General features: G+C 51.2%; 5 protein-coding genes across 5 annotated transcripts; 3 read left to right on the forward strand and 2 right to left on the reverse strand.

Moving 5' to 3' along the window:
* Positions 1–528: 528 nt before the first annotated feature.
* Positions 529–1,627, reverse strand: cbfA (uncharacterized protein; the record flags this gene model as incomplete). Its single annotated transcript, XM_056951291.1, has 3 exons — positions 529–1,063; positions 1,210–1,343; positions 1,475–1,627. The coding sequence occupies 3 exons, from the start codon at positions 1,625–1,627 to the stop codon at positions 529–531; spliced, it is 822 nt and encodes a 273-aa protein (XP_056817206.1).
* Positions 1,628–2,112: 485 nt separating this feature from the next.
* Positions 2,113–3,855, reverse strand: N7506_001996 (GNL3/Grn1 family GTP-binding protein; the record flags this gene model as incomplete). Its single annotated transcript, XM_056951292.1, is given in 4 exon segments — positions 2,113–2,529; positions 2,546–3,619; positions 3,676–3,770; positions 3,834–3,855. 4 exon segments carry the CDS (start codon positions 3,853–3,855, stop codon positions 2,113–2,115), a joined length of 1,608 nt encoding a protein of 535 aa, XP_056817207.1.
* A 381-nt stretch (positions 3,856–4,236) lies between these two features.
* N7506_001997 (HAD family hydrolase) lies at positions 4,237–5,161 on the forward strand (the record flags this gene model as incomplete). The annotated part of the gene is made up of 4 exons (XM_056951293.1): positions 4,237–4,333; positions 4,401–4,422; positions 4,491–4,600; positions 4,680–5,161. 4 exons carry the CDS (start codon positions 4,237–4,239, stop codon positions 5,159–5,161), a joined length of 711 nt encoding a protein of 236 aa, XP_056817208.1.
* Positions 5,162–10,941: 5,780 nt separating this feature from the next.
* N7506_001998 (homeobox domain-containing protein) lies at positions 10,942–13,181 on the forward strand (the record flags this gene model as incomplete). Its single annotated transcript, XM_056951294.1, has 2 exons — positions 10,942–11,277; positions 11,340–13,181. The coding sequence occupies 2 exons, from the start codon at positions 10,942–10,944 to the stop codon at positions 13,179–13,181; spliced, it is 2,178 nt and encodes a 725-aa protein (XP_056817209.1).
* An 854-nt stretch (positions 13,182–14,035) lies between these two features.
* On the forward strand, positions 14,036–15,268 carry N7506_001999 (phosphoglycerate mutase family protein; the record flags this gene model as incomplete). The annotated part of the gene is made up of 3 exons (XM_056951295.1): positions 14,036–14,164; positions 14,258–14,476; positions 14,546–15,268. The coding sequence occupies 3 exons, from the start codon at positions 14,036–14,038 to the stop codon at positions 15,266–15,268; spliced, it is 1,071 nt and encodes a 356-aa protein (XP_056817210.1).
* Positions 15,269–15,521: the final 253 nt, after the last annotated feature.

Consider the following 15,521-nt stretch of genomic DNA (forward strand, 5'->3'; position numbering starts at 1 on the left):
CCTTAAAAACCTCTGAACTCGCAAGCTGTGAACGTTGCAACGTTCCAAATAACACTCGTGGGCTTTCAGGTTTTGAGGTTGTTCTTCAAAGTTCAAAGGTTGGTTGTTGTATATTCAGACAAATGCCCGCCGGCTATACAACGACTTGCCCGGAATGTTGCCCTGACCTCGGGACACCTGGGCACCAATATTGGAATTCAGGGATAGATAGATCCATGGATACATACAGCCCTGGAGGCGAAGAAATATACGTTGATGTCCACCCGTGTGCCTCATAAAGCTACTTGATACGAAACCTTGGAGGGTTGGAAGCTGCGCAAGTGGCCATGCAACAACCTTGACATCGGGACTTGATACAAGAAACCATTTATCATTAATTTATAGTACAGGCTGGGACGTAATCCCACTCCCAGAGTTCCAATATCCATCCACACCAACCTTGGAAACTGCCCAGGTGTTGATGGATATATCGGCATGATCTTGTATAGGTAGAACGGTTCAGAACCGTAAGAATCCCTCTTGAGATTCTCAATTTGAACCCACGCCAAGGTTCTCCCGAAGCTGACTACCAGGTCCATCATCATCCTCATCAGTGTCTTCAGCATCAGGGTCATAGGGCCCCTTCTTGGCCCCAGGCTCCCGGTCCAAATCCTCAACTACCTCAAGATCATCCTCTCGTGGACCATGATCATGCTCCTCTTCCTCGGCCTCTTCATCTTCCTCCTCTTCGTCTTCTTCCTCGACTTCATCCTCCTGTGTCTCATCACCATCTTCTTCACCGCCAGCAGGTGCACTAGTCTGTCCCTCCTCATCGCGCTTCACCTTTTTGGCGGGATTATCGAGCATCTCGACATCGCCATCTGCTTCAATTGTACCATCCGCCGCATCTGGCGCAGAGCCATTGGCATCAGCCTTCTTGGGCTTGCGCTTCCCGGCTTTGATTTCGGTGTAGGCTTCGAGTTCTTGTTCAAGTCTGCCGCGGAAAGAGTCCAGTTCCAGCTCTGAAAGGGCGTTGAAGACGTCTGCTGGGGCAATCGTGCGTTTCAGGGTTCCATCGTTGGCTCTGTATGACCGCATTAGTTGACTGAAATTTATGTAAAGTGGCTGGCACCCCGACGGCGCACTAATGTGCTCCCTGTCCGGGCCACGGGGGAGGGAATCATTGATGTGCTAAGTCTTGGGATTGGACAATTGTGACGGTACACATACTGTGAAGAAAGGTAGGAGACAAAGACCGTAGCAGCTTTTTGCATGGCCAGTACGGCATCCTTCTGGACTGTTGTATTAGGTGGCAGCACCGACTTGGCGAGACGAAGTGTCAATGATCGAGGGAGGAGATAGTCCTGTGAGCGATTGTACATTAGTCCAGGTTGACTCGTAACGCAAACACAATGCACAGAGCAGCGGACAGAGAAGTGTATTTTCCCAAGATCCAATGCATGGTCTGTATGCCCGCTTTGGGTGTTCTGCTTACCTCGATGCTGGCGCCCGCCTCGGCACGAGCCTTCAACTGCTGCTCTGTCGCATAGACGGGCTTGTCAGGCTGTGGCGCGGGCGATGAATGCTGAAGTATCGAGTCATCTGGATCGGCAGGTGTGACCGATGATGTGGATTTGCGAGGCGGCATTTTGTGTGGTTGTGAAGTGGCGATGAGGTATTTCGCTGGTGATTGTGATCGCGTTCGAGGGACCGGAGGCGTTTCTGTCTGCGCCTTTGCAAAAGCCCAGTTTTATAAAGTGTCCTGAGGTCGAGGGGTATGTGTTTGGATTGCTCTTGGTCTCAATTTAAAGTCGCGGATTCAAGTTCGAGGGTAGGGTTGCAAGGAGAACGCGCTAACGCGTTGGAGTTCTCCCGCGGTGGGGGCTTGGCGGTGATGTCTACTTGAACTTCATGCTACTGGTGTTTTTGACAATTGCTAAATCTGCATGCTACATGACTGTCTACTGAGCTGGAAAAAAAGACTTATGGATGGATTAATTGAATCTTTCTTTTTGCATTGAGATTGAGAATCTAGGGAACGATGGAATGCCAATATAAAACGCCCACTTTTTGGTATCCAGAAAGGTAGAATCAAATGAGATAACGAGTTCGTAACACGACAGAGAAGTGCCCTTACTCGGCCATCTCCTCGTCGTCACCCTGTCCGTTGCCCCAGAGGCCTTCGATGCTGAACTCCTTGGCCCACTCGGTGACAACCTGGGTGGTGTCGGCGCCGGGCGCAGCGGCGCTGCCCGGAGCATCGGTCGAAGCGACCACATTGAGCACAGGCGCGTTGGCCCAGCCCTGGATGCGACCGTCTCTCCAGTCGTTGATGACAGTCATGGCGGCGCTCTCAATGTTGGGAACACCGTGCTTTCCAAGACGACCGCGCTTGCGAGCCACCTGGACGAGGAAGTCGGTGGTCTTGTCACCTTGGCTGGTGGGGTAAAGGGCAGTAATTCCATAGACCTCCAGCATCTTGGCAATAAGCTGCTCAGAAGCCGATAAACGCTTGATGAGGAGGTTGACTGCGGGAATGGGGTCCTCGATCTGCTTAGGGGGGGACGGCGTTGAGCAGAATGAGGCGGGCCTGCTCTTCCTGCTTCTTGTTCTTCTTTGTGGACTTGTCACCAGCGGAGGGGAAGACAATACCGGGGGAGTCGATAAGCTTGAGCTTGTTGTCCAGCTTGACCTGGCGAAGGCTGGTTGTGACACCGGCCTCGGCACCAGTTGGGCAAGCATTGCTTGAGCCCTTGTTGAGGCGTGCAGTGAGGGCGTTGATCACGGAGGATTTGCCGACATTGGGGTATCCAATGACACCGACAGAGATGGATCTCTTCAGCTGCTTAGCATTGGCGTATGACTTGAGGGCGTGGAAAAGAGTATCAGCGGTTCCCTTCACTGTCAGCTTCTTGTGATCGAAGCTGTGTGCGTTGCCAGCGCCGGTAGACGCCTTGAGGGGAAGAGTTGGGAAGGAGCGGCGGAGGTGGATCAACCAGGCCTTGAGAACCGGGGGTGGGACCAGATCGATCTTGTTCAGGATAAGAATCAGACGCTTGTTGCCGCTGTCTGCAGCCATGATTTCGCGCTCGATGTCCTTGGAGCGGGTGCCCTCGGGGTCACGAGCATCAAGCACGTACAGAACGACATCAGCGTTCTCAGTGACCTGCTTGAAGACCTTGTCGAACTGGCGTCGTGAGCTCTCCTTTGTGAAAGACTTTGCTGTAACTGATGGAGCAGAGCCGTCAAGCAGTGCACCACCCTCATCGTCCTCATCCATCTCATCGTCGTCATCCTCATCGTCGTCCTCGTCCATCTCTTCGTCATCTTCGCTTTGGTTCTCATCGTATTCGGTGGCGCGAGCGCGTGCTGATGCGAGAAGAGCAGCCATGGGGTTGGAGTCGTCACCCTCCATATCATCGTCCAGCATGTCGTCCTCATTGATGTCGACGGCCTCGCTACCGTTTTGCGCCGCGGGCAAGCCTTGGGCCTTACGGGCTCGGGCTTCATCACGAGCGCGGTTGATATCTTCGGCTCTGAGGCGCTTGCGCTCTTCGATATCATGGAGGAGCTTTTCCTTGTTGGGGAAGAGGTTGGGAATACCCGGATCCTTCTTGATCTTTGACCGCCATTCGGGGTTCTGCAAGTACTTGTCAATGGACTGTCAGATTGTGAAGGGTTGTATATATGGCGTACCTTCTTTGCGAGCTTCTTTTGCTTTCTCTGCTTCTGAACGGCAGACTTCTCAATCTTGTGCCTCAGGCGGACGGGAACCCGCTTGGAGGTCTTGCCTGTAGAGCGTTAGAATTGTTGCCCAGGATATAGTGCCCAAGAAGTGTGGCAGGTAGTCTTACCGAAACCACTCTTAGTAACCATAGTGAATGCACGCTGTTGTAGATCACGAAGCGTTGCCTAGCAAAATCTATAAGTTCACCCGCAAGAAAAAGTTGAGCGCCAAGATTTGGCGATAAGCGGATAATCAGTACCACCGATCTCCGAAACCACCGCCGATGACTAACCGCCTGGGTCGGGCCGATTTCCAAATTGGGTAATTTCATTCGATCTCATCGTACAATAAGCAAGAACTTACTATTATGACATCTTAGCCCTCTATCTACCAATATAACCTGATCCTTTGGCTTCAAACTTCTTCCTTCTCACATACCATTTTCTCCAAACCCTCTGACACTTCTTCGTGCCCTACCTCTGCACGATTCAACACTCCCGAACTCCCCGCGCAACAGCCCCTCCCCCACCATGGCAGCAACAGGATCCTTCTCTGCGCCCCCGCAGGTCCATACATTCGATGGTCTCCTCTCTGACTTTGATGGCACAATTGTGGACTCCACAGATGGTACCACCCCCCTCATTCGGCGTCACCAGGAGGAAGAAACATATACTAACATGACAGCGTTGAACAGCAATTGTGAAGCACTGGCACAAGTGAGTACCAGATTGACACCCGCAAGACTTCGACATGAGTCTTTTTCTAACGCGAACCCATTCTCCAGAATTGGCGAAGAGCTGGGCGTCGACCCTAAGACTATCCTCGCCACCTCGCATGGCCGTCGCAGCATTGATGTGATGGGACTGTACGACCAGACCAAGGCCAACTGGGACTGTAAGTATAAAGGAAAATACATGCGATTGGGATTTCCAATTTCATCCTGTCAGAAGCTGATCGTTTCTTACCTCTCCAGACGTCAACTACGTCGAAGGCCGCATCCCGAAAGACTATGGCTCCGACGCCGTCGAGATCCCCGGTGGTCGCGACCTCCTCACTGCCCTCGAGAACGCTGGTGCGCGTTGGGGAGTCGTCACATCCGGCACACGGGCACTCATCGACGGCTGGTTGGAAGTGATGGGACTCACCCACCCCAAGAACCTTGTGACAGCAGCTGATGTACCGCTGGGCAAGCCTGATCCCCGCTGCTATCTGCTTGGCCGCAAGCAGCTTGGTCTTGAGGAATCCACATCGATTGTCGTACTTGAGGATGCTCCATCAGGCATCAAGGCTGGTAAGGCTGCTGGGTTCAAGGTGATTGCGCTCAAGACGACGCATTCGCTCGAGAAGCTCCAAGAGGCTGGTGCTGATTGGATCGTGGAAGACCTGCGAAGCGTCTCGGTGAAGGAAGTCGTCGATGGCCGTGTGCATATTGAGATCAAGAATGCCTACCAATAGATGGTGGCCAACATGGTGGTCGATACAGAGTCCTTGGAGATGGCTGCATAACGGGGTTACCCGGCGTTACGTCACACAGCATTATCATCAGGCCTCTTTCTTTCTGTTTGTCTTCTTTCATATAGACTTAGACTATGTACGAAGCTGTGCTGAGACATGTTCAAAGATCCTTGTTGATAACAAACTGCGAAGGCGTCGGGATGCTTGCGCGCTGACATAGGTGGAAGTCCAGTTTGAAATGTCCCCATAAGGTATCATATCCAGCAAATGATTGCCATTGTCCTCCGCCATTGTGCGAAAGAGCAAACTAACTAATGCACGAACGGCGAACCTTGTGAAGCCCGATCTCATATCTCGGGGACCAGGTAGCTAATTGTGAAGCCAATGGGATAATCAGCGCAGGGCAGGGGTGAATGATGTCCCTTCTACGGAGCTCCACCGGGCCACATACAGTACTTTGAAACGTTACAAAGATACAACCAAGGAGTCGAAATGTTGAGAACAGTTCAGCTTGTTCCCCGGCGGTAGCGTGATCGGGTCAGGCAAGGTGCAAGATCTTCACGAAAAAGGACCTATGATCTAGCTCCATATACCGCCATGTGCAGCCAACCTTGGAATCGAGACTAAGTGGAGAATATCTGGGTATCGAGCACAGATCTGGGCTGCTGACGCTGCTGCACCACCGGTTTGTACGATGACAGCAGACGAGTCTTATTTACAAGGATGGCGGCCCGTCTAGCTGATTCGGCCGGCAAGGATTAAGCTGTGTAGCTAGCAGTTGGCGCGGTGAATCAATCGTCCCAGCCAGCCGTGGCGTGGGCGAGCAGCTCACTCGTAAGTTTGCATCCTGCAGCAGCGTAGTCCTTGCAGGTAAAAAATCAGGATTCGCCCAGCAGGACGTTGCAGCAAGTAATCATACCCGCTGCTGAACTGTGATCCAATCATATGGCAAGGCGGGCTGCGAACGACTGTTCATGCAGGCTTGAGTCGTGGGTGGATATCAAATCAGACTGAAAAGTACGGAAATGTAACCCCGAGGATCACCTCAGCGTTGAGTATAGGTCATTGTTCATCAGGTATTGGATTCAACAAGCAGTGGTCACGCCTTTTCAAAGCTTTTTCTGCACGTTGGATTCGTAGCTGCAACTATGGAGTACATACGGAGTAGCTTCTCAACAGTTGTCACAAGGATGTGCATTGCCTGTCGGAAAACACGGGAGCAAAAGGACTCGGAGTCTAATTGGTAGATCGGGGTATCTCGCTTTAGACAGGACACATCCTAGCCGCTGGAGAAGCTCGGGCGAGAACAAAGCTTTCCCCAACTGACCCAGACAAAGAGTCGTTTTGCCGGTGAGGACACATGCAAGGGGGACCAGGCTTCTGCATCTTGCGCACGGGTCGGTAGAAGACGGCTCAAATGCAGACTCCTGAATATCACCAGTGAGCGAGAGAAATGAAAGTTACCGTTGTGAATACATGAAAATGGCAGACTTTGAGGAATCTCGAGATACTCCAAATGTGTGATGACGGATGAGGGGCAAAATGCAATCTCATCACACACAGCAGGTTTTGGACGCGCTTTCAGGATTCCGATCTGGACTGCAGTATCGGGAAGCACCGAGATGAACAGCTCTCCAGTCAGCTTGCAGACCGTTCCTTGATGGCTCATGCCAAATCGAGCGCGCTCGAGTTCTGGACCCACCGATGTGACAAATACAATGTCTCCTTGGAGGAGATGCACGCTACATGCAGGGCGATGGAGACACTTGCGCACCGCCACAGATCTGCTCAGCGCCACAAGGGAGAGCTGCTGGATCTATCACACAGCTCAGCCCAGCCAGTGGGTTACTTTGGGTCACCGAAATACTCCGAGTTCGCCCTAGAACGTCGGAGGCAGATGACGAGTCAGTTTCGAAAAGAGAATAAAAAAAGAACCTCGTAAAGCAATGCACCGCCATGGACAGGGATTTGAGAAGCGGGGGCATTAAGGACGATCTGAGGATCCGTTTCACCATCCGTAACGTCAAGTTGGTGATCTTCCAGTGCCCAAGCCTTATACACTGGAAAGAGGGGGAAATGAGGTGCTGTCACACATTCGTAGATCATTGCAAATCACCGGGGAATTGTTCTCCTTTTCGGAAGATGACAAAACAAAACCCGATATTTGAGATTTGCATTACCAGCGAAACGGTCGAAGTCAGATCCAATCAATAGTCAAGGGGATCCGTGCGAAAATGCATGTGTTGCGGATCGACCCAGGGGTCGTCATAGCAGATCCCCCTAATGCTGAAGATCTCTGGTTATGGAGTACTCCGTACTGCGTATTTTTCAAACACTGAACACTGAACACTGCCATAGATACGGTCAAGGATTTACGGAGTACGGAGTACAAAGTAATGCGCACAATCTACACATACTGTATCTAACAGTCCATCTAACCGCCGTACAGGCAAAGTAACATCGGATATTTTCGGTCAGACCAGTGCAATCTCGAATTGGTCTATGCCCACGCTACTCCGTACTCGGTACTTCCTACTCGGGACCGTAGTACGGAGACTTCTTATTATCTTTCCGTATACAATTATAGCCGTACAATTACTCCGTACAAATGACTTGGGCCATGGGACCTGTGGGGCATGACGCGCCAAGACGAGGCCTGGCACCATCCAAGGGAGAGGCCATCCGAAGTCGTCATCGGAAGTGCCAACGTGATATGGGAACTCTGATAACCGCCTGCAACGGAAAAGCTTGAGTCAAAACCCGAATGCGAATCCGCTGCGAGGTCAATCACGGCATTTCAAATCTACAGAGCAACGACAAAGTTTGGGCAGAGAGAAGCTAAGAGCCACGTTGTGCACCCTCTCATGATCTACGGAGTACGTGGAGCTGCCAGTCTCAAAAGAGGTCTTGACTGTGGATGTTTTCTCCGGGGAGAAATAGGATCACCCCTGTTGGCCATTGTCCCCACTACCAACCATCCCGATCTCTGCGACTGGCTGATCAAGTGTGATCACCCTTGGATCACTGGAGCGTTGGCGGCTTTTCGGGTCAGATCATTTTTGCTCAATCGAGCAGTCCTTGGGGGTGATCAATGACTCGACGAGGGGTAAAGCCTGTGGCTTCCAGCTATTCAGAACGTTCCGTTTGACCGGTTCATCTGGGCTCTTGTTTTTCTCCCTGTTGGGTGGCGCTATTCGTACGTATCCCATGTGCGGATGAGTTAGGACAGAGTTAGAGTTCCCGACAGGCCCTATCACGTTTGAAAGGCCGAAACTCGAGGACCTCCACACTCCATAATTTTAGGCTCGTCGCCTAACGTCCTTGAACGTTTTTGCTGTCGGCTTTGACTTGAAAACTAGAGGGAAGCGTCTGACATGTAAAATGTTGCCGCTCGGCAGACGGCGAATCGAAATTGGGAGAAGCCGAAGACAGTGTCCCGAGTATGAATTCTACCATGGCCTCAAGGTACTCCCCTCCGGATTGCCGGAGCTCTCATGACATGTGCAACTAAAGGGGGTGTGGGAACTGGCTCTGCAATGGCTCGTGACTTGCTTGCATGGAGCCTCTAGGACCAAGACGATTAGCGCCTAGGCGAGCAGGGGCCCAACCAGATCCCCAGGAAGCGATATGGTGTCACACATCACTTTGAGCTGGAGCCTGGAGAAATCCAAACAGGGGGAGATAGTAACCACACCCCATCAAAGTACTATAGAGGGGCGCCACACTGAGAGGAAAAAAGAAAAAAGAAAAGGCGAATACACAAAGCTCGGCAGATCCCTGAGTGATCGACGGGGGATCTGTCGACTATTGATATTTAGTCTGTCTTGGCTGACCGCTGCCATACGCCCTCACTAGTATGAACTTGGTTTAGCGTCCAGGGGAACAGTGCTCCAAACAGCCCAGTAGCAGATAGTTGGGCCTCAGTTGCTTCAGGACTCAATAGTCTGCTATAAACACTTGGGTGCGAGCACCAGTATACGGGGTGACTGTCGATCCTAGAATCACACCCACAGATTTGGCGCGGAAGAGTACATCCGGCCGTCTAGCCTGGGTTTCCGGCCTCCAGGCTCCTGGTACGGGGAATCGGGAACAATTTGACCAGGATTCTTGATTTGGGCGTGACTGCCACTCGTAAAGTATATGTAGGGTTTCATGCAAGCCCAATCACCGCGACTACCTAGGTACGGGTAAGTATATGGGCACCTATCTAGATGTCACCATTTCAAGGTTGTCGCGAAGTCCCAGTTTACCAGTTTACAAGTACGGAGTAAATGTCTAGACTAGAACACCACAATTAAGGATTAGTACGAAAGTACTCTGTACCCACAGATATCTTTCTTAATTCCTTTATAGAATAATAGTGGACATGATTTGCTTTGCAGTGACCAGGGATCAGACATGACGCTAATGCAGGAACTGGGATTCTTACGTTTCCGTTTGTGTTACTTTGGAGCGTCTAAAAGGCGCTGCAGAGACGGTGTATGGTTTACTCCGTACTTACGGGAAGTATCCATGGTACCCGACCCAAGGCTCTCCGCAACTCTCAACCCTGGATCCTTTGTTTACTTCCATCTATACTGGTCCTGGTGACAAACGTCTACCCTGTACATTCTCCTATATGAGTGCTGGTAGTTCAGACGTACTGACAAGTACAGATGGATCTACTTCATAGTGGAGATCTTGAGTTCCGAGACATCGTTAAAACCTTGGAAGCGTAGGAAACAGGCCCAAGTTGGGTATGTGGCTTTCCAGGGCTACGCGTTCCGCACGGAGTCGACAAGAATAAATGTTCTGGAGCTGGGCTCCAAAACTCCAGAATAGAACACAAATGATACCCCCGGTATTAAAGAGCTTTCAGATATCAAATTAGCATATTAATCTCAAATAATGTGACGATGCAACCACGCCACCCCCTACCGAGCGGGCGGTAGCGCGACTCCACGGGCCAAAAATAATAATAAAATATTAAAGGGAAATCCAAAGGGAAATGGGAAAAAGGGAAATGGAACAGACAGAATTACAGTGTGGGGTTTTAATCTGTTCATTTTCAGCCCGTTCAAAAACAGAAAATCAAAGTGGAGATTCACATCATTCCTAAATTCCTAAACGGGGAGTGGTAGATCTGAGATCTGGGATGATTTCTTTTTTGACCTCTTTTTTTTTGTTCCTTTTTTTTATTTTCTCACTCTTTAATTCTGATTTATTTTAGATGTAGCTGGATCGAGGTACAGGTACCATCGAGTCGAGTGTTCGTAGTACATAAGTCTCATGTACCCAGTACATCACCTCCCAGGCACACAGACCTTTGTTTCATACTGTTACCACCCGTTACCGGACAATACCCGCTCATCACCCAATCATATCGCAGAATCCTGGAGCTCCGTACCGCGCATTACCAGCCGTCTCCGCCGATTTCCCCCCGAAAGCCTCCAAACTCCAAACTTCCTTTCTCTTCATCCTTTCCCTCTCAGTCTATCCTTTTACGTTCCTTTCTTTCCTTTCTTTTTCTAGTTGCTTTTTGCATGCACACTCTTTTGGGTTCCTAACTCCCGAGTCTCTCCTTAACAACCGGCTATTATCAACTTGCTCGTTTCTTTTTCCCGGCCCTGCACACTCTTTACATTTACAGGGTCCCTATCGCCAACATCTCAACCTTTACTTAATGATATAGACCTCATATCTCGACGCTGCCACTTCACTCGTGCAGTTCCACTCCCGTTTCTATCTCGGTTGTCACCGACTTCCTCTCTCCTATACCTGTCTACACTTCTCATATCGCCATGAGTTACATCCACCCCTCATGGAACTATCAGGGTCACCAGGGGATTCCAATGGACCAGCACATGGCATACGACCCATCGATGGTCCCCCCTCCCATGATGCACCCCATTGATGGCTACATGTATCCTCACCCTCATCCACCCATGGAAATGATCGACTACTACCACCAACCGATTATGGACTACGACGAGTACACCGAAAACCTGTCACGACCACGGTTGACCAAGGAACAAGTCGAAACCCTCGAGGCCCAGTTCCAGGCCCACCCCAAGCCCAGCAGCAATGTCAAGCGTCAATTGGCGGCACAGACGAACTTGAGTCTGCCTCGCGTTGCTGTGAGTTCTCCAACGGACTTGTGTCGTCATTTTCTTCTATCAGAAGCTAATCAAGTATGCAGAATTGGTTCCAGAACCGTCGTGCCAAGGCCAAGCAACAGAAACGCCAGGAGGAATTCGAAAAGATGACAAAGGCAAAGGCCGAGGCTGAGGAGGCTGCCCGGCGAAAGTCTGAGACCTTGGACCAAATGTCCGAGTCTCGCAAGGGTTCCGTTAGCAGAGAAGAATCGGAGAAATCCGCAACTCCCAAGCAAACCCCTACTTCCGCTACTAGCGGGCATGCCAAGTCGGATTCCACATCTAGCCGTTCCAAGCACCACAAAACCAAGAGTGAATCTGCTCGGGAGGCGACTTTCGCATCCTTGCAGAGAGCACTCAACGCTGCTTGCGCCGCCAGAGATCGGTTCGGTCGCCGAATCAACCCTCGAAGCAAGAACGACACTGTCCCCGAAGAAGATGAGGCTGTTTCGCCTGGCTCCATGCCTCCGCCCAAGACTGCCAACTCGAACCCTGACAACGCAAACCTCTCTAACATCAACTCTTCTTACCCTGGCTGGTCAGATCTCAAGGAAGAACCTACCTCGTGGGGCACTGGAGTGCACGATGAGCACATCGGATATAGCGCCGCAGAGCACACTTCATACTCCGCTCCCCACCAACCGATGCCGGACATGCCAACTACCCACTCTGGCCTGCACGTTGATGCTTACCCCAATGGCCTGCCTCCTCACACAGAAGAATGGTCGGAGGATAGAGAGGCGCTTTCTTCTCATGGACACGACCCCAACATGGTCTACGGCAACATGCAATACCCCATGCAAATGCAGGCACCAGATATTTCGGTCACTCGCCGGGAGTCATCTGATGCACTGACAACTTCTTTGAAGGGTATTGGTATTTGCACACCTGACCAGTCTGGGCTCTCTCAATCCGTCAATCGGGTCGAAGGGGCTTCTTGGAAGGAGCCTGGCAAGGAGCTTGATCTCGCTGCGCGACGCAAGCGTCCCCGTCCCGCTGCCATCGGCACTTCTGGAACTGGCAACCGTCCTTTGGCCAACTCGACTTCGATGTCCTCGCTGTCCCCCACAGCTCGTATGCCTAGCTCTGGAGCCGGCAACTCGATGAGACAGTCCAAGTCGACCCAGAGCCTCAACTCCCGTTATGCTGGAGTGCGCAAGGCCTCCGCTGCTCAGCGGTCTCCTCTCAACTTCACTTTTGCCGAGTCTGGGTCAATCAAGAAGGCCGAGAAGATGCTGAGACCCTCGGTCTCGACCAATACACTGGCTCCCCCGACTCCCTTGACCCCGCAAGATCTTCAGCACTTCATGCCTGGCTCCCCCACAGACAGCAACTACTGCATGTCAGCACACTCAACAACACAGTTCTTCCCCACCTCTCAACCTATGCAGGTCAACATCGCATCTCCTCCTACTACGCCTCTGGATATCTATACCCCTTTCCCTTACCAGAACGTCGCCCCGCCGATGTCGGCCCCCGCCCAGGTCTCTTCCTTCCCTGAGTACGCTACATGTGACGCGGTTCCTATGACTGCCCGCAGCTGGGCTGATACGGGCTCAATTTCCTCGCCGGAGTACCCCGCGGGCCTCCAAGTGCCCCACTCCAGCACCGTCTCGCCTATGGGCTATGACGCGACAGCCGACCACACCGCGCAAGGCTATGGCATGGAACCAGTATCCGGGTCTCCCTCTTTGATCTACTCCATTGAAGATGCCGACATGCCGGGCTCCGCTGAACTTGCGGAGAGGAAGCGAGGCGATTTTATGATGCAGGATTTCCCAGAACACGATGCGAGCCGCTATGGAGGACACCATTTGGCTTCCATGCAGAAGCCAAAGGCCTTCACGTTTGCAAACAACACGACGCCCAGGAACTACCCCTCATGAGTGGAAGGTGTTTGACCTTTCCATCATGAAGGGTGTATGAGAAATGTGCGACAACATTTGGTGTTTTTGGTCTGGGACGAGCTCACTACGCATTCAAAAAAAAACTTCCCTTTCTCCTCTTTTGCCCTCTCGGGGGTACCTTGTTCAACCCTCTCTGTGTGGAGGAACACTGTCACTTTATGTCTATATACTCTTTCTGTTCTGTGTGTTTATTTGGGGTGATTTCACCGGGGTTACATATTTGGAGCATTCCTTGCATGTTGTTTATTGGCCTGGGACTGTGGTTAATGTTTTGGGTGTCTGATACGACCTTTTAATTTCTGCCGAGCCCCCATGGGACTCGAGACTTACCTTCTACTCGTTATCTTTTATTTTTTTTGGGACATTTTCAGCCCGTGGGTTTTGGAACCGGGCTTCTTTTGGGGATATGGACTTGGATTTTGCATATGGCTTAGCATTCTGTCACTTTATTTGATACATACAATATATCCGTATCTACTCTCTACTGGGAAAAAGGGGCTCAAACTTTTGGAATTAACCCGAAATCGCCGAGATCAAAATGACGATCAACGAGGCTATAGAGTTAGTGCGCGAAGGCCATTGGAGGAGGATTCGGCCGTTTAGGAGAGTTCGCTTCTTCCCCCAAAGTTGCTGCACGTGCGCCGAACTATAGGACGTCACGGCAAGCGGGAAAAGGCACTACGACGCTACTTACGCCAACACTATATTCTTCATGTCAACACCACGTGGGCTCATTCCTGAAGTGTATAAAAGGAACAAAAGGAACATTCGCTGTCGATCGGAAAAGTTAATTCGCAAGTGAACTCCGCGTGTATCTCCGCTTTTTATTTCACATGAAGCTCTCCCTCGGCTCAGCCCTTGTGGGCCTGGCAGTTGCCCACGCATCCACCATCGAGTACAGTGCCGTTACAGGCTATTTCTTACAAGATGAAGATTCAACCGATGCCTCTACTTTCGACTATGTAAGTAGGCTTTCAATAGCAGCCCCTCGACGGCTCCAGCATTCCTGGGCCACCGGCCACCATCGTCAATTACGTCACTAACAATGCCAACAGACAGCGGAGAACTTCGGTCTAATCAACCGCACTTACCCCGCAGACAAGCACATCAAGAAGCACCAATCTCTCACTCAATGGGAGCGCTTCTACCGCCAAGTCTCCCAACTCAATGAAGACGCCCCCAAAAACGTCGAGTACAAGGTCCTGTTCCTAGGCTGCCACGGCGAGGGATGGCACAATGCCGCGGAAACATACTACGGTACACCAGCCTGGAACGTAAGCACTAGCGCCAAAGCTTCATCCCCAACCCAATCTTACCCAGAACCAAAACCCTAACATCCATAGTGTTACTGGGCCGAACTAGACGGCAATAGCACAGCGACCTGGGCCGACGCCTCTCTCACAGACAATGGTGTCTCCCAGGCTCTGGCTGCCAACACATTTTGGCAGAAAGAGATCAACGAGCAGCGCATCCACACTCCAGACCACTACTATGTCAGCCCATTGACCCGCACCCTGCAAACCGCCAACTTGACCTTCACAGGCTTGGATCTGCCCAAAGGCAGCGCGAGCTTCAAACCTACCATCAAAGAGCTCTTCCGCGAGGGAATCAGCATCCACACTTGTGACCACCGTCGCAGCCGGAGTTATATCCACAAGCTATTCCCTTCGTGGCCTATTGAGAAGGGTTTCAGCGAAGAGGATGAGCTGTGGAATGGCGTGACGGCGGAGACTAGTGGCGCGCAGGATATTCGAAGTACGACGGCGTTGGGTCAGGTTTTCTTTAGCTCTTCTTCTAAGAAGGAGTCTTTTGTTTCGATTACTTCGCATTCTGGTGAGATTTCGTCGATTCTGCGGGTCTTGGGACACAGGACTTTCAAGTTGAATACTGGTGCTGTGATTCCGGTGTTGGTGAAGGCGAAGAAGACGGGTAAGGAGTCTGCTACTACTTCTGTTCCTTGGACTGCTGAGCCTCATTGCACTGAGCCGCCTGTTTCGTCGGTTTCGGCTTGTGTTTGCCCTTCGAGTGCGGTTCCGGTTACTACGGCTCTGGCTACTGGCTTTTGAATCTTGGGTTGATTTGCTAGAGATGAAGTTATATATGGAGGGTACCCAGGTGGTCACTCTGCCAAATTTGTTGCTGTTATTTCGCTAGATTAGCTATGAAGAATCTACGTCTTGATTTATTCCTCAATTGAGACCAAAGCGGGCCCTGGAGGAATAAAAAAAAAACCTTGGATCTCAACATAGGATGTTCGACAAGTTCCTCACTCTGTCTGGATATTATCTCGGGCTAACTTCATTTATTCATTCACCGCCA

Source organism: Penicillium brevicompactum, assembly GCF_028827555.1.
Source record: "Penicillium brevicompactum strain IBT 35665 chromosome Unknown utg000001l_segment0_segment0, whole genome shotgun sequence".
In the NCBI taxonomy this organism is placed as follows: Eukaryota; Fungi; Ascomycota; class Eurotiomycetes; order Eurotiales; family Aspergillaceae; genus Penicillium; species Penicillium brevicompactum.